At 39.8% G+C, this 18,919-nt stretch overlaps 1 protein-coding gene across 1 annotated transcript in view; it reads right to left on the bottom strand.

The window, feature by feature from the left end:
- Positions 1 to 3,199: 3,199 nt before the first annotated feature.
- snx19b (sorting nexin 19b) overlaps positions 3,200 to 18,919 on the bottom strand; it is a 50,893-nt gene continuing 35,173 nt past the window's right edge. Inside the window, exons 12-14 of the mRNA XM_010757264.3 lie at positions 8,876 to 9,060; positions 8,617 to 8,704; positions 3,200 to 7,080 (exon numbers count right to left, since the gene is read on the bottom strand). Coding sequence (XP_010755566.3) covers positions 6,957 to 7,080; positions 8,617 to 8,704; positions 8,876 to 9,060 — 397 coding nt within the window. The 3' untranslated portion in view covers positions 3,200 to 6,956. The remainder of the gene's footprint in view (positions 7,081 to 8,616; positions 8,705 to 8,875; positions 9,061 to 18,919) is intronic.

Raw genomic sequence — 18,919 nt, 5'->3', positions numbered from 1 at the left:
TGAAGCTTTTTATCATTTTTATGGTTAATAAATATTGGGAAACATATTGGCATTGCTGCAAATGTCAGGTCATCATAACAAAAGTGTGTCCTCCAAACAAAGCAATGTGAATATTAATTACATTTCTCTGTTTTCTATAATTACAAACTGATTATCTTTGGCTCCAGGACTGTTGATCTGACAAAATAAGCTGTCTGAAGATATGACTCCAGGCTCAGGGAAAATGTGCTGCACATGTTGTGCTTCTTTGATATTTTACAGACTCAAATACTAATCACCAATTCACAAAAATAAATAAAAAATCAATAAAGAAAATAATCATCTGTCGCACCTAATCATCATTGGACCTTTTCAGTTCTGTGTACTGTGTTCTAAAGCAGCCAAATACACAACTTTAAAATCATTTTTTTTAACCAACTGCAAAGTAACTGGGTAACTGCTCCAAACACTCAGGGGTCGAAGTTCTTTGAGTGATGATTGACTAACTTTGAATTTGTTGGAAATTTGCACCAAAGTACAAAACCAACCAGCTTTATCAGTGTGTGTTGTGGCAAGGTCTTGTAGAGGACTACCTGAAGGTCCACACTGTGGCTGCTCCGGAGCTTTCTATGATCTTGTCCATGTTGGTTTAGAAGTTCATGACAACTGAGCAAATTCTGTCTGCTGATGATGAAGATCATTTGACACCAAAAGCTCCAGAAAAGCTACTAAATGGACCTCGAGCTGAGCAAATTCTATAAATTGCTGTTTGCGAGGTCAAGAATAAAGTCCAAAACTCAACATTTTTGTTGTAGTTTCGTTGGTTTATTAGTTTAAGTTCAGCGAATTATAATCGACATGCAGACAAGTCTTCAACACTCTTCTTAGATGATCTGTTACAGAGAGTTATTGAACTGGGATGTGTTGTCACCATAGCAACCTGTGGTTTAGTCTGTGTCAGCAGCAGCAGTAGGTAAAAGCTCATCCCCGACCCTCCGACCCCACACAGTGTTGCCACAGTGACACTGTGAGTTAGTCTGGTCATGCAGGTGGGATGTCGGTAGCCGTGGCTTCCACCCAAACACAAAGAGCATTCAGCCGCTGTCATTGAGGACCACACGGAGTCTTCTTCTTCTTCTTCTTCTTCTTCGTCTTCTTCTTCTTCTTCTCCCTGTGAATGTCTTCAGAGTCACTCAGTCTGTGTCGTCCATGTTAAGGCGCCTCCTCAACCACAATCACATTAAAACAGTCTGGGACTCTCATAATGAGATTTTATTTTCATTGGACATAGAATTTATTTATTTAATTGTCCAATATTGTTTAGGGGAATTACAGTAGTTCTTCATCTAAAGGCAGTTATGAATCCCAGAGGTCCCCTGTTACAGAATGGTAGTCTGCCAAACCACCAAAGCAACATTTCAACTTAGACTTTATGATGAAAACGCTGAGAGAACACGGTATATTATGATGTCTGCACATAAAATGTGCTTAATTTAAAGATAATGAAAGCCATTAGGTGTTTCAAACTACTTGCATCTTTCCGAATAGATATTGTGATTGCTCTGTGGGTCACAGCCCAGTCACAGACCCCCTATCAGTATAAGACACAGATCTCTGAATAGCTTTCCAGGAATTGAGGCTCCTCCTCCACACGGAGGCCTTTACTGGCACTGTCGCTCTTTCTGGCACTTTGTCCGCTAAACTATGAGCACTCACTAACACCAGCCATATGCAATCACTAGAACTAGATCACATGGGACGATAAAGCCTTAGATTAGTTCCTGTCTTGATGAGTTTGGAGGGTTTATTGCAAAAAATAATCTGATGAGTCAATGGACAGAAATTTAGTCATCAACAGTGGGGTAAATGTTTGACCTGTTTTTCATTTGTCGAGTAATAAAACTAGTGCTGTGTCTCAATTCTCGTACTTCCATACTAACACTTGCTATTTTAAGTACATAAGTGCCTTCACATTGTCACTTCTGCCCTCGGTGGTTGCCACTTTGGCATTCTAGTGGAAGTGAAGGGATCACCAGTACTGTGAAAATGGTGGCTGAGGAAGCTGCTGGAGCTGAAGCAGTTGTGGCAAATACAACAATATACAAATGTAAGTTGTACATATGTTTAATATTTATATATTGGCAGTCAAATGTTGGCACTAATGATCTGCACAGATGAAATTCAGTGGAATGGAGAAGAAGCAGTAAAATGTTGTGATTTCTTAATTTCTGGTCAGTGCACAGCGCTCATATTTAAATTGAGACAATACGCTGCTGAAATTAGTGCACTACGCCAGGAAGTACTACAGTGTACTACAAACAAGTGCACTAATGGAAGTATCCAAACTGAGGTGCAGCTTTTGAGTCTGTGAGGCTCCACGTGACTCTGCGATGACGGCCAAAATCTCCAGAACAAGCAAGTAAATGAACCTGAAGCTGAGAGTTTTGTGAATTGTTTGTGGTTTTGGATCCTATGATAACACTGTATGATACAGTGGTAAAGGCAAAATAACTATTAATATGAATCATAAAACTAAATGAATTAAGTCTAGAAAAAAACAGAACCAGGATTTTGAGCTGCAAGAAGCTCAGCCAAAGACTGAGCTCCCATAGTGTTTGGGAGAGTTTGACTTGAGTGTGACTGTATCTGAGGTCAGAAGTGTCAAATATCTTCAACAGAAAGAAATCCAATTCATTCAGTGTACATTATATATGTAAATGTTTAATTACATGCAGTAATCCGTGTTCCTCAGTGCTTCAGTGCTTGACTAACCCAATGTGTTGCTTACAGTTTTATCTGGAAATCCCATTTAAGAGGATTTCTCTGTAACGCAAAGCCGGCCTCCATCACAAGCGGTACTCCACCTTTGTTGTTAAAGAAGTGGAGCTTAACAGAAACTGTTCCAACAAATGGTTCTGATCATTATTACAGGGTGTTGTTATTGTTGGACGTGAACCATGAGTCTGCGGGCTATAGTAAATTAGCGGGGAGCTGATCGAGCACAATGAATGTAAAATGCGGACACGAAGAATCAGAATATGGAATGCGTAAATGACCCCGAAGAGGCTGCCATGTACATTTCTGGTGAACATCCAGACAGTTAAAACATGCCTGGGATAAATTTAAAGCAAAATCTCATAAAAGATAAGCGAGCGGCTCACCAGCCTCTTGTAAAATGTATCACACACCTCAGGCCAAGAAAATAACGAGTGAGAACAAGTTGAAGATTTAATAACTCATGTTTGGTAACTTTATTGTTGTTGTTTGTTTGTTTTTTTGCAAATATGCTCAGGAACAACCAGAAAATGTTTAAAAGACCGACACATTCTGTACGCTATAAAACAGACAGATTCACAGCGATAACATGCTCGACACAACCTCCTCTGTAGAGAGGAACAGCAGACACACGACCTGATAGAAAAGAAGATGGACAGGTTAGAGAGCAAAGGTGGTAAAGAAGGAAAGAATGGACCTGTACACGTCTCTAAAACAGATCAAGCTTCAGTGTCTCTAATTAGTACTTGGAATATATGCAGGACGTTCCAAAGACAAACAGCACAGTGCATGTTTCACCATGAATACTCTAACATCTACCACTGATCAAAGCAGATAAAGTCAGGCAGCATATTGTTGCCACCATTACAAAAAACATCTTTAAATCACTTTTTCCTCATGAACAGAAAACCTTTCATAATTTGTCATGTTATTATGGCATAACTCCTTCATTTTCTTATTGAAACATTTTGATTATTACGCAAAGTCTCATTAAAACAAGAAATGGTTCTCATTAGAAGTTAGTATATTGTTATAATGAGATAAAGTCGAGGCAGTGACTGAGGAGATCCCACAGCCCTGATCAGCCTGACAACATGCTGATGTTTTCATATCGTGTGCTCCAACCTTACTCATAACCTTATGTGTTTCACTCAATGTGTATGTGGCTCAAATAGGGTTTGGGGTGATGAGACAGCTATAATGTTGTAAAAATGACTTGAAGAGAAGTGATGTAGCTGTAGTTTTTAGTGTTTTCATGAAGAACTTGTTGGTTTAAGTTGGTAAAAATGAAAGACTTCTTCTTCTTCTAATGCAATGTTTTTCAGACAGACAGCTGCTGATTGCATTAAGTTAGAGAAGCTCGTAGACCAGGACATCAGCTCTCTGTTTCAATGTATGTGTCAAGCTAACGTATCTGATGCCAAGCATGACATACTGCCAACGCCAGCCATACAGCGACGCTTGGTTTGTTTCACTTCATTCAGTTTGAATGTCATGTCTGTGCTGTGTTGTTTCTGTAGAGAGCCAAGAGTTGGAATACATTGGCTGAAATGCATTCTCTGAACCCATCATCTGATGATGGTTTATGTTTTAATTACCTTTTTTTTGCTTTATAGAGATGCAGAAATGTGTCTGTCATTATTTTCAGATATCAAGTTACTTGGATTGGATTGGACTTGATGGATGGATGTCTCGTCCCAAGCACAGCCTCTCTTTCCTCTATTCAAACCCTGCCTGGATCTTTCTTATTACAACAACACACACATTTATGTTAGAACAAGAAACATGTCTTCTTTTAATGAGATACATTCATTAAGTGTAATAATGAGAATGTGTTTTGTCTTGTTATAATGATACACAGAGCAAATATTTGATATCATGGTAGCAGCAATAGCAGTACCTCAATGGGTTTTACAACAAATAACTGTAACAGCCCGAACATTCAGCACAATTTTCCACAATAAAAACAACTCGTGTTAACAGTTTGACTGCAGGGAGCTGGAAGTGGGCGCTGATGTTCTACAAAGGGGCATGGTCTCAGACATGGACCTGTAGCTGCAACACTGCGGGACCAAACTTCATCGAGTCACCTTGTAAGGCAAAAATCCACTTAAAAGCACTTCATAAGAGTCTGCACTGGCACCTCGCACAGTTTAGTAAATCAAGCAAATAAATAGGTTCATAAATAGGCTGAATCACAGGTTAACACAACGGACAGGAAAAAGGATAAGAGCACTAAACCAGGACAAGAGTGCAAAACACTGGAATGATATTAGCATGAACAGTAATATTAAGATTTGACTTCTACAAGATGAAATGTAACATTTGTCAAACGTGGCATCAAAACCTCACATGACTTCAGTCGAACAAGACGTATTTTGATGTATTTTGAAATACAATACTGCATGTGTTAGTCTAAATGTAATCCATATGGTGACTTCATACTCGATAACACACAAAAGTATGCAGTACTACGATTAACAATTTCTCTAAATTGAAGACATTTTGGAACATTAGAATGAATCATTATTATGAACTAAACAGTATTTTAAGACTGTCTGTGTTAAGACATGAGGATTTGAATCATGGTTTGTGTTGTAACATGAATGCAATATAATAATTTTCTGTTCATTGTCTTTATCCAACTGGGAAAGGAGCATTGATTGTTGTTTTACCACCTTGAAGGCGATAAGATGCTAAGGCAGATTTACAAAGTGGAGTTATCATGACAGTTATTTTAAAGCGCAGTCTCTGCCACCTCCACTAATAAGAAACCTGCACTGGACCATTAGCTACTTAAACATAGCATGAAGTGAATGAATGACTTTTTCACTGACGACATTTTGACATGTCACAGGCTTAAATAATAACAATGATACCATGGTCCTTGTATTGTTCATGGCTCAGTGTCACACTGTCATGGCTTACTGGGGCAGAGCCATGTGGTTAGTGGTTGTTTGCTTTGTAAGAAGTCAAAATGTGTGCTGTATGAAGTGTGAATACGATCCACATAACCTGCAGTCAGCGGTTTTCATAGCAGTCATCGGTTTTCTGTAGCAAAAGTAGTGCTAGAATTTTCAGAGGCTGATGACCTGATGACTGATTAGTTGGACAAACAAAAACAAATCTATCAGAATGGACTGAAATGCACTGAAAGTAAGGAAGTCAGGAACTGTGCTTCTATGTAATTTACAAAGCATTTAAGTCTGCTGGTTAATTAGCCAACTATCAAAGATTCGGGCAGTTTGCTGTTTTACAGTAAACTAGAGAAAAAAGTTATTGAACGGACCTGTGCCAACATCAGTCCGACATCCTTCATATACCTGTTTTTGTGGAGCCCAGTTCTTATATGATTTAGACATTAACTGTACAGATCATTCTCCCAGGGACCTGTTAAAAGAACTGTGACGCATCGGTGAAGCCAGTAAAATATCTTATGGCCAACTCTTCAGCACACTACATTACAGTATGTACTTCTCCTACACCTGGACACGTGCAGGTAAAAAAAAAAAATCACTAGTAGAGACATGTGATCCCTCAGGAAGGCTCAGATTTAGGAGGCATAGCTCACACTATGTCCAAATCACATGTGTGGCTCTATACAGAGCCAGTGGGATGTTGAAGAATGGATCTACAGGGAATAAAAGCACTGATGCTAAATCCCAATAGAGCTTTTTGAGATTTAAGTCGGAGGGGAAAGAAAATCCTGCTTCTCCAGATTAGAGCAACAGGTGTGGGTTCTTCTACCCAGAAAGTGCAGCAGGGGATGAGGGCAGAGTGTGAGGACCATCTGAAGTGAGTTAAGTCAAAGCTGGAGAGTTTAGCAAGCAGGAAGAGGCTGGATGAGGAGATCGAAAGAGGCTTTGCCACATGTTTAGATCTGATCAGCACGTTCTGAGATTAAACACAAACCAGGTGTTCTCATGTCATCAAAGCCACTTCAGATTGTGTGTGTGTGTGTGTGTGTGTGTGTGTGTGTGTGTATACAGGACAAGAGCCTCACGTGTTAATACATCAACTTAACACAGACCTGGGGGACCTTAAAGTTGGGTAGGAGAATATTCAGTCTCACCAAAAACTTTAACTTACACACATCATGGGACTTTAGTAGAACAAGAGCAGCCTGTTCTACTAACTTCCTTTCAGCAAATCTTCATTGGTGAATGATCAGTGAGGGTGGCGTTCCCCCAGGGGGTTTCTTCTCATGCCAGCAGCTTCTCGGGGTTCTTGAAAAGGGTCTGCAACAGGCTCCTCTGGAAATCTTCCTCAGGTATTTCAGGAACCAGGAACTCAAGCAGAAGATCAAATATGCAGTAGACCAGGTGTCTGAGGAAGCACAGGACCAGCAGTCAGCATCTTTTCTACCTAAGTAAAAGCTTGGATTCATAATACTTTGAGATGTCCCTACAACAAACGCTGGGTGATTCGGTAAGCCACATAGAGTCCAATGGGCCTGTCATTATCAAATGGAGCTAGTTTGAAACCAGGAAGACTTCAGTGTGTCTAGCCAAAACATGGAAGAACAGCCTTGATGACAGTTAAAAAGAGTTTTTAATGTTTTCTTCATTGAGTACACCTTGATGTCTGACTGTGTATTGAATCAAAACTCCACATGGAGCAAACCACGATTTGTTACTACATCTGTAATCCTTTTTCAACATCTGCAGCTGTTGTTTAATCATCTGTCTGTCTGTTGTTTAGTGAAGAAAGTAGTCCACCCTGTAGGATTCCAGGTGAGTTTCTCTTCTGCGTGTAAGCGAGCACGTATACTCCCCGGCCACTTAATTAGATACACTTGCTTGTTGACAGAAGGAAAAACCATCTGATTGCATGCGTCTATACAAAGCATGCAGGTACATTCAAGAGGACCACCAGGTACTGTTTTAACATCAGAACGGACATGACCTGGGGCGGCGTTTAGCTCAGTTGGTAGAGCAGCCGCCCCATGTGTGAAGGCTCAGTCCTTGCTGCCGAAGCCCAGGGTTCAAATCAGACCTGTGGCTCTTTCCCGCATGTCATTCCCCATCTCTCTCTCCTCACATTCCTGTCACTCTTCAGCTGTCTCTATCAAAATAAAGCTTAAAAAAAGCCAAAAAAATAATCTTAAAAAAAAAAAAAAGAATGGACATGACCTGTGAGCTGATTATACTTGCCTAAGGTGCCATTTCCAACAGAAACACGTTCCTTCCTATTATCATGCACTACGTTGTAATGGGTTTGCTGAGAATGAAGTGATAAGAAAAAACACGTGGTCGAAGGCAGTTCTGGTGGGTACGACACAGTGGAGAAGAGATGCCAGAGAAGGAAAAGGCCACACTTATTTTCAATAGCAGGAGTATATCTCTGAATGAATTCTGAAATGGACTGGTTACTGCACATGAAGACTATGTCAGGTTTCATTCCTGTCAGCAAAGAACCAAAATATAAAGCTACAGTAATCGCCAAGCTGGAAGACTAAAGAGTGGAAATCGTCTCATGGTCTGAAATGTGGACTGAACTACATACACAAGTCACTATATGTTGCATATTGTGCATATACTTTGAGGTATGCAAGCTGAGTTAAGTTACACCTTATGCTCTGGATCATGAAAAGTCATGATGAATAACTATAGGCAGTTCCTTTTTACACTGTCACTATGTACATGCAGACAACAATCACTAGATAACGAATGTGTATCAGTGATGGATATGTGTATGATGTCCATGTGTTTCGATGAAGTTAAGAATCTGAGAAAAAGGGGTGACAAAGGATCGCCAAGTGCTTTTTTTTTTTTTAATCCTTCTCTGCTCATGTACTGAACCTACACCCCAAACTGAAGCGTACAGTATTAAGTGGCGATTGGGTTTGTAGTGTATATTCACCTGTTAATGTAGGGGTCTTGAAGAGAGTCCAGTGCAGTCTGCCAGCTCAGTTTGTACTTGTCTGAGCCTAACATGTCTGAGACCAGATCTAGAGACACAAAGACATGAAAAAAGTATTTATTAACAGTGTGTCACCCGTGAATTGTTGTGTGCGTCTAAAAATTTATAATAGGACAATGTTGGAATTTTCAGTCTGGTAATTCATCAAAAGATTTGATGTATTGGTTGTGCTCAACATTGTTACTCTGTGGATATGTACCTGGTAGGAGTCTCATCAGACAGTGTAAGGCTTGTTGCCTGGTGCTGTCCTTTTCCTGCTGGCTGCGTTCCAGTTGCGGGGCCGTAGGCAGAGTCCCACCTGGCCACACGGCCTCCTGGATGACTTGCAGGTACACCACCCAGTACCTGGTGCATGTCAGGTTGGCTACACTCACATCCAGCCATCTGAAATTCACAAAACACATGACAGAGTTTTCAAGTTAACATCTTTGAGTGAAGTCTTAAACGGGTCCCTGCTTAAGAATTCAATTCACACCAGCGTTAACAGTGAACTATTGCAGCAAATTTGAGTGGATTTGCTTGTGGAGGAGAGGTCAATCTATTCAACTTTGTTTGCACTATTTATTTTGCATCTATTTGTTTATACAGTAACACATTGTGACAGTAGTAACCTTTAAGAGGACAGAGTGACGGTATCATAGCTAATTAGCTGTGTTGCACCATTCACTTTTATTTAACATAGTACAAACTGTTCAACAAAAGAGGCATGCTTTGCAGACAGGTATGAAATAGGAGCCTTGATACAAACAGATGTTTTGAATAAAATGTGAAGTTACTGTCCTGTAAACAAGCTCATGAGCTAACGAGTTTGCTAACTGACTGACAGAGAGTGTCAGCTTTATTTCCTCTCTTGACTAACTTTCTATTGACAGAAACTGAAACAGGTGAACAGAAGAGAAAACAAAAACTCTTACATCCACAAAATCCCTCCAGTTCACGTGGACAAGAAAATGTCACTTTGTGGTGTGACCACAGCTTTACATGAAAGTCTATCTCATGTCAAGATACATTGACCTTGGCACCAACTGGTTAACTTTCTAACTTTAAGTCACTAAGTTCAATGTGTTTTGACCTTTTCATCACGCCTGACCTGAGCAGTACTGAACGATCCTGGCCTCAGACAAGCCAATCCCTTTCAAATGTAACCCATGCCTCACTGCATTCCCACACGGATTTGAAACTCAAGGTGCAAAAGAGGAGTCTGGCCTGGCACAGTCTCACACTGAAATTGATCTCAAACTAAGCCAATTTCCCTCAAGTCTTCCATGTAACTCCTGGATTTAAGGTCTTGTGATAAGTAAGTTCACTAGGCTCAGTGTAGCTGGGAGACACTGACCCTTCCATTCTGACCTGACTTTTTTAACACCAAGATTTACCATCTGAGGGGTGGAAACACTGCCAGTCGCCACCCAGACTGGATTGAGGGGGTTATTTAAAGCACAAAGTAAAAGCTAAAAACAACATCTCAATGTAACTCAAGTATTCAAACATTGTACGGGTCAGGCCCGTAAAGCTCTAGGAGATACTGGTAAGATACTAAGTAAGTAAGGTTTTCAAGACCATTTAAGGCCTTAAATAAGATAATTTCAGATACTGAAAGAGCGTTCCAGGACTTCCAGACACCCTAAAAATGTTTAACACCTTGCAGATGCTGTTATGCAACATTGTTCGAAACCTCAGCACTCTGTTAAAAAGAACCAGGGACCTCCCTTTGGGCCGAATGTTCTGCTTCTTTTGCTCACTTCATGTGGCCCCTAATGAAGTTATTTCATTAGCTTGTGCTGGCCAGATATGCTGCTGAGCTGCACTCGGAGAAGCTGTGGATGAACAAGTTGTGCCAGCCACAATTTTTGGTTGCCACTATTTTACATGCTTTTATCCCTTAGTATTTCATAACAGCACAAGAGAAGCCAAAGACTTAATGCTGATGGTATTTTCGATCCTTCACGTTGTACAACTGCAGAGGAAAAACAGGAAACTCTGAACTTAATTGATTTATGTAACAAGTAAGATCTCAAACTTTCCAATGATATCAAACTGACAGGCTGAATTTGAGGACATGAATAAAATTACGCACACAAGATTTATCATTTATACAACTGACAGAAAATTATTCATTCACTATTTTGATAAGAAACAAATTTTTTCAAGAAAAAATGTTAACCATTTGCTTGTTCCAACTTCTCAGTTGTGAGGGTTTGCTAATTTTTTTTAATACATTTGGGTTCTGGCTTGTTGGTCTGTTCTATCAATCAAGAAAAAAAGAGCAATTGATAATGAAAGCCTGAAGGCTTTGTTCGATTTCATTAAAATATTACTAAAACATTAAGTTGGTATGAAAATAAATTCTATACTCACATAGGCACAATCAAGGATAATGTTGTAAATTAAAGTGTCCTGACCACTCAGCCTCATCCCCAGTAACAAGAGTGTATTTTGGTCCAGGCTGGTCAAAGCTCAGCAGGTGGACAATCAAGTTTGTCTCTTCACCAGCTCATACCAGTCAGAGACAAGCTCACTAAATCTCACTGAGTTACGAGTGGATACTGCAAGGAGGAACACATGGACAGCAAGACCTACAGTCACTGACAGCCAGACATAATAAAGAGCTGGAGCTCCATGACATTATTAGGACTAATTTACAGCTTGTCGGGGATTCCACAGACACTTTAATGCTACAACTGTAAATTTTTAGAATGATTAAATCTCATGATGGGTAAAATGTTTATCATTCCTTAGGAGTCTTGCTGTGTTTCAGTAACTGGCGCACATTTTCTTTAGACGGGATCACCCTGGCCAGCTTCACCGTAAAGAATCTTGGAGTTGTTTTTGATCAGGATTTGTCCTTTAACGTCCACATAAAACAAATTTCGAGGACTGCATTCTTCCACTTACGCAACATCGCTAAAATCAGACGCATTGTGTCTCAAGCGGATGCAGAAAAACTAGTCCACGCATTTGTTACTTCTAGGCTGGACTATTGTAACTCTTTGTTATCAGGCTGCTCTAATAAGTCTCTTAGGACTTTGCAGTTAATTCAGAATGCTGCTGCACGTGTTCTGACAGGAACCAAGATCAGAGATCACATCTCTCCCATTTTGGCTTCCTTGCATTGGCTACCTGTTAAATCTAGAATAGAATTAAAATTATTTTACTTACTTACAAAGCTCTTCATGGTCAGGCACCATCATATCTAAAAGAGCTCATAGTACCTTACTACCCCTCTAGAACACTGCGCTCTCAGGACGCTGGGTTCCTTGTGGTTCCTATAGTCTCCAAAAGTAGATTGGGAGCCAGAGCTTTCAGCTATCAGGCTCCTCTTCTGTGGAACAAACTACCATTCTGGGTTCGGGAGGCAGACACGGTCAACACTTTTAAGAGTAGACTTAAGACTTTCCTTTTTGATAAAGCTTATAGTTAGGGCTGGCTCAGGTCATCCCTTAGTTATTCAGGGTTATGCCTAGTCAGGCACGGTATTGGTTGAAGATGCAGTCACATCTCCCTTACTGAAAACTCTCTCACCCTCTCCCTCACACCATCTCTCTCTCTCACCATCTGTAAACATACATGTCTCATTAATGCATGTTACTAACTAAACTTCTTCCCTGGAGTTTCTGTGCTCTGTCGTCCAGCAGGTTCTCATGGATCGTGGCTGCTGCTGTGATCCTGCCTGATGTCCACTACATATATTTCTACTGTCATTATTGCTACCATATCTCCATTACAGTTCATAGTTAGTTGATGATTTGGTGCCGCTGTGCATCTGTGTCTCTCTATCTCTATCACAGGTTCCACTGCTACTGTAATCATTTTATCATTAATTGTGATTCATTGTCATTTTATCATTCATTGTAATTCATTGTCATTTTATCAGTCATTGTAATTGTACAATATGTTTGTGTTGATTTGTCCTGTACACGTGACATCCATTGCATATCTATCCGTCCTGGGAGAGGGATCCCTCCTCTGTGGCTCTTCCTGAGGTTTCTTCCACCTTTTTTCCCTGTTAAAGGTTTTTTGTGGGCAAGTTTTTCCTCACTGGAACTGAGGGTCTAAGGACAGAGGGTGTCACTCCCTGTACAGATTGTAAAGCCCTCAGAGGCAAATGTACTTTGTGACTTTGGGCTATACAAATAAAATGAGATTTAATTTGATTTGATTTTCATTTTTCATTTGAATGTAAAAAAAACTGCACACTAATGCCGTCACAACACCGGAATTTTAACTTTACATTTATCATACATTTTAAGAAGGGAATCAATCAAGGTACAGTGCGACAGTTTCTAGAGGGGAACAGAATTATAATATCCAGTGATAAACGCTAGGCTAGGAGAGGAATTCTAATACAATTGTTAAGGCCGCCGCCGTTTCACCCCGGCACATTTACATGTGTGTGGTGTCTGTCCAGCTATTGAAATACAGGTGTGCGGTTGCTGGTTCCCGGTTGGCCCCAACTGGAGGAGGCAAGGTCAACATCGACACGCGTCCATGAGTCGTGCTGGGCTGGGATTGGCGCGGCATCCTTTCTGCGCTGCCAATCAGAGGGTCCAATAACGCAGCATCACGGGCATTCAAACCGGAGCCGCCAGAGCATCGTGGCGGCTTGTTTTGTATTGTGTTCTGTGAGCTTGCCTCGTTCTGTTTGTATCTGAATTGTGTTTCGAAACTGTGGATGTTGGTGAGGAGTATTTCTGGTTAGCGATTTACTGATTACCCATGAGAAGATCTGTGTTAGATTCATTAGTTTAGGGGTGCTGTTTTTGATGTTTTTTGTTATCAATAATATTAGATTTAGATTTAGTGAGGTTTTGTTTCTCATTTTGGTTTTCAACTTAGAATAGTATAGGCTCTGTTTAGAGTTCTCTTTCTGTTATATTTGTTTGTTTTTTTAAACAGCACTCAGCACAGAATTATAGTATTGTATCGTTTTATACAGGTGGTATCAAGGAGTATTGATATTGTTGACAACCTTACTTCACGGGGCTCCTTTAAATATTATGTGTAGTGTACAAGATAACCCCCAGAGAAATCTCTATCACACACCAGTCACATGAATGAGACTTTACTGATAGCACATTACAGAATACAGTGTGTGAGTTATTTTTAGTATCCCTTCAGTTTAACTAGAGTAATATAAATTTCTCTTTTATGGTTATCTTTTAGCAACATAACGGAACAGATAGTTTGCATTCAGACTTTTCGAGAGAGATTTTTGAGAGAAATAGAAAAACATGATCTGTCTCCATGGTTTAAAGGTTTGACTGTTCATTCTGCTGGTCTGGTGACATAAAATGAAGAAAAACTACATTAAAAAACGACATTAAACTTACTAGTAACACTTTGTATGACGACAACATGTATACCAGGTTATGGGGGGTATTCGTGAATTGTAATGCTTCATGACTACACATAAAAACACTTAATGTTTTTTTAATGCACTATAGCAATAGTCATGAAGCATTATAGGTGTGAGTTAAAATGAATTACAGCACATACAGTCAGGTCAATAAATATTGGGACAAACACAATTCTTATCACCAAACCACAATGGATTTGAAAAAAAATTAAACCATCTGCCAACTCTCAATATGAGATTCAAAGAGCTGTCACTATCAGTGAAGCAAGCCATCATTAGGCTGAAAAATCAAAACAAACCCATCAGAGAGATAGCTAAAACATTAGGTGTTGCCAAATCACCTATTTGGAACATTCTTAAAAAGAAAGAACGCACCGGTGAGCTCAACATCACCAAAAGACCCGGAAGACTATGGAAAACAACTGTGGTGGATGACCGAAGAATTCTTTCCCTGGTGAAGAAAACACCCTTCACAACAGTTGGTCAGATCAGGAACACTCTCCAGGAGGTAGGTGTATGTGTGTCAAAGTCAACAATCAAGAGAAGACTTCACCAGAGTGAATACAGAGGGTTCATCCACAAGATGTAAACCATTGGTGAGCCATAAAAACAGGAAGGCCAGATTAGTTTGCCAAACAACATCTAAAAAAGCCTTCACAGTTCTGGAACATCCCATGGACAGATGAGACAAAGATCGACTTGTACCAGAGTGATGAGAATAGAGGTGTATGGAGAAGGAAAGGAACTGCTCATGATCCAAAGCATACCACCTCATCAGTGAAGCATGGTGGTGATAGTTTTATGGCATGGGCATGTATGGCTGCCAATGGAACTGGTTCCCTTGTATTTATTGATGATGTGACTGCTGACAAAAGCAGCAGGACGAATTCTAAAGCGTTTCGGGCAATATTATCTGCTCATATTCAGCCAAATGCTTCAGAACTCATTGGACAGCACTTGTGCAGATGGACAATGACCCAAAGCATACTGCGAAAGCAACCAAAGAGTTTTTTAAAGGCAAAGAGGTGAAATGTTATGCAATGGCCAAGTCAATCACCTGACCTGAAATCGATTGAGCATGCATTTCACTTGCTGAAGACAAAACTGAAGGGAAAATGCCCCAAGAACAAGCAGGAACTGAAGACAGTTGCAGTAGAGGCCTGGCAGAGCATCACCAGGGATGAAACCTGTAATTTGGTGATGTCTATGCATTCCAGACTTCAGGCTGTAATTGACTGCAAAGCATTTGCAACCAAGTATTAAAAAGTGAACGTTTGATTTATTTTGTCCCATTAGTTTTAGTCCCTTAAAAAGTGGGAGGCTCATATACAAACTTATGTAATTCCTACACTGTTCACCTGATTTGGATGTAAATACCGTCAAATTAAAGCTGAAAATTGGCAGTTAAAGGACATCTAGTTTCTTTTTATTTAAAATCCATTGTGGTGGTGTATAGAGCCAAAAAGATTAGAATTGTGTCGATGTCCTAATATTTATGGACCTGACTGTAGTAGGACCCCTGCTGTCTGTGCATACCTGTGTGTGAAGGGGGTTGCTTTCATTTCACAGTGAAAATAACGCTTCACAGAATGAATATTTCATTTAGGCTTCATACCTTATTTCATTCCTAACACTGATAAACTTCACTTTCTATTCTCTGCACTTGTCTTCTTAGATTATAATCACTTCTGATGTAGCATACATTCTTTAAATGAAGCATGGATTATTATAGATGCATCAATCTGTACTTCACTTTACTCAACACATACAATGATAACTTATGGCATGGACTGTTATAGTATACTATGAGTGCTTACTACAGTTGATTGTTGAGGTGTGTGTGTGTGTGTGTGTGTGTGTGTGTGTGTGTGTGTGTGTGTGTGTGTATTGGTGAGTATAGGTAGTTATAATGTGTTATAAGTGTTATAATCAGTCAACCTCTAATTTATCACTGGTCAAGAGCTTTCATAAGACACTTGAAGTTATGATTCATTAAGAGTCACATCTATAATGCTTCATGACTGTTGATGTAGTGCATCAGAAGGCATTGTGTGTGAGTGTAGCCAAAAAGCATGATGAATGGATTATAATTCCCTAAGAATGTTCCCATAATGCACCATAGATGCGGCCTTCTTAGAAAGTGTTACCAAATTACTAAAGTATTTTCTACTAGTACAAACAACAGTAATGATGCAAAAAGCAAAATGATCCTGCAGCTCTGATGATTAATGGGCTACAGCTGTGCACACGGAGTAAAAACTTGTGTGAGCACACTGAATGATGTTTCTCAGACTGCACACAGAATTGAACACTGCATGGATGCATGAATGCATAGACATACACAGATGATTTGTTTATTTTCAACAGTAAAGCTTTATATTACTCTCTCTGACTAAAGTCAGCGGGGTGCATTACTCTTCGCACTGTCATTTCTACTGACGCTGCAAAAATATAAACAAAATCACTCTCACCGTATCCCAGCTGGAAAATGACCTTACTTAATTGACAAATAAGAGTGGAAAAAGTGACAGAAGCAGAGGAGTGAGAGCTAGGTGACTGTGCGAACTAAGAGAAGGGAAGCCAATATTCATTTGGACGAGTGAGTGAGACAGTTAATGAGGTGTCTGTAAGTTGGCAGAAGAGGTTGATGAGTGGCTGCAGCCTTGACGCAGTTCATTTAAAATATATAGTACCATTTAGTTTGGACACATTTGTGAATTATGTGATAAACACAGAAGTGTAAACAAAGCAAAATATGTTTTATGTTTTAGACTCTTCAAAGCAGCAACGTTTTTACTCTGATGACAGCTTGGCACACTCTTGGCATTCTCTCAATCAGCTTCGGAGCTCGTCACCTGGAATACCTTCAACTGTCTGGAAGGAATTTGCATATATGCTGAGCAAATGATGGTCCCAACCAAGTGCAAACCAGATGGTATTGGTCATCAAAGCAAAAGGTGGTTACCACATAATTGCATGTGTTATTTCATAGTTTTGATGCCTTCAGTGTTAATACAGATATGGCAATGTAGAAAATAACACCAATATAGAAGAATATAGAATGAGGAGTGGGTAATTGTATGGTATTGTACATTATAGCCATTTTTATGCCCAAGTTCAGTTGTAGTGTAGTTTTTCAATAAAGGCTGATGTTTAATGTCAGGGGACTTTTAACACCAAACCACAAGAATAACAGCAGGACTGTCCTGTTCACCAACTGTCATTTTCAGTCATTTTCTATGTGGTCATGTGGAGACTATGAAAATGTGTTGAGCAAATAAAAATACTTTAGCTGTGTTTTCATCTAATGTTTATCTGTATTCATAGCACACCTAATGCACTATGTTCCTTAAAAAACTACAATCTGTATCCCACTAAATTAGCATGCTGGTCTGGGAACTGATTTCATTAAAGGCATGCAGCAGACAGACTATTCAAAATGGTCCAGGCTAAGGAACTCTGCTGAGACCAATCAGAATGTCAAGAAATACAGAATACAGTGGTCCCTCGTTTATCGCGGGGGGATACATTCTAAAAATAACCCGCAATAAATGAAATCCGCGAAGTAAGTTTTACAATTATTATACATGTTTTAAGGCCGTAAAACCCCTAACCACACAGTTTTATACACCTTTTTACACGCATCTTGTACAGTACTCCCTTAGTTTATCAGGACGCAGAACACATGTGCAGTTCTCCCTTAGCCAATTTAGGACGCAGAGCACAATACTGTACAGTACGCTGTTAAGTCCACGAAAAGTGAACCGCATTATAGCGAGGGACGACTGTATTACATACCAGACAAGAATACCTGGCAGCAGTTTATCAAGCCCAATCAAGAAGTATTCATTATAATCATGGATGTACTTTAACTTATTTAAAGTGAATTGTGAAACTATGCATCCATCTGTTTTCAATAACCACTTATCCTTATCAGGGTCACAAGGGTGAGAGACACACAAAGACAAACAACCATTCAATTTGGGCAATCTAGAGTCACCAATTAAATTGTGTTTGGACTGCGGGAGGAAGCCGACATACCTGCAGAGAAACCATCCAGACACAGGGAGAACATGCAAACTAACCCTAACCACTGCATAACCATGCACTGTGCATACTACAAAATCTAAGATCTTTAGTGTCTTGTGTATTCATTTGAAGTTGTACTGAAGCTGTAAGCTACCACCAGTTTTCCACTGCTTATTTAACAATCGACACAACTCTTACCGGCTCATTTCACAAATCCAACTGAAAACAAACAAAGCAAGTGAACGTGACCACAGAGCCAGACTGGTACAAACATCGCAGGATGTGACAGACTGATACAACTTGTAGCTGGACGATAGACAGGGAACTCCATGTTGCCTGTGTTATCTCAGGAATGAACAGCATCAGTTTTTACTGGACAATGTGTCACTCATCCAGGCATGTTTCCCCTCAGACTATGTACAGTGGAGGTCCCTAGAGACACTTTTCAGGATTTAAAAGGCAGACCCGTGTATAGACCACTGTTATACAGACAGGATATGGAGTCAAACATGGCATATAAACACATTTTTAATGGCTGTGGTCTAAGTGAATGCATCAGCGCTCATAGACAAGTCTGTTATCTTAAATTACCTCCATATGTTTAAGCTACAGGCAGTAACTATTGAGTAGAGTACAGCCTTATAAATAAAAACCTCCAACTTCTTTTCAGTGCTAAACACGAGACGATAAACAGGATGGACACATACAACTTTCTCCGAGCTGGATCATCAATCATTGCTGCTCCTATTTAAAGATTTTGATCGTGGAAATGTAACTCCACTTGCCCGGTCTGAAGATGTGTTTGTAAGTGCATCAAAAGTGCTGTAAAATTATCAAGTCCCTGGAAAAAGTACATTT

This window comes from Larimichthys crocea, chromosome VII (assembly GCF_000972845.2).
Source record: "Larimichthys crocea isolate SSNF chromosome VII, L_crocea_2.0, whole genome shotgun sequence".
NCBI lineage: Eukaryota > Metazoa > Chordata > Actinopteri > Sciaenidae > Larimichthys > Larimichthys crocea.
Note: the sequence above shows the minus strand (reverse complement) of the source record. Positions and strands in the feature narration are given on the sequence as shown.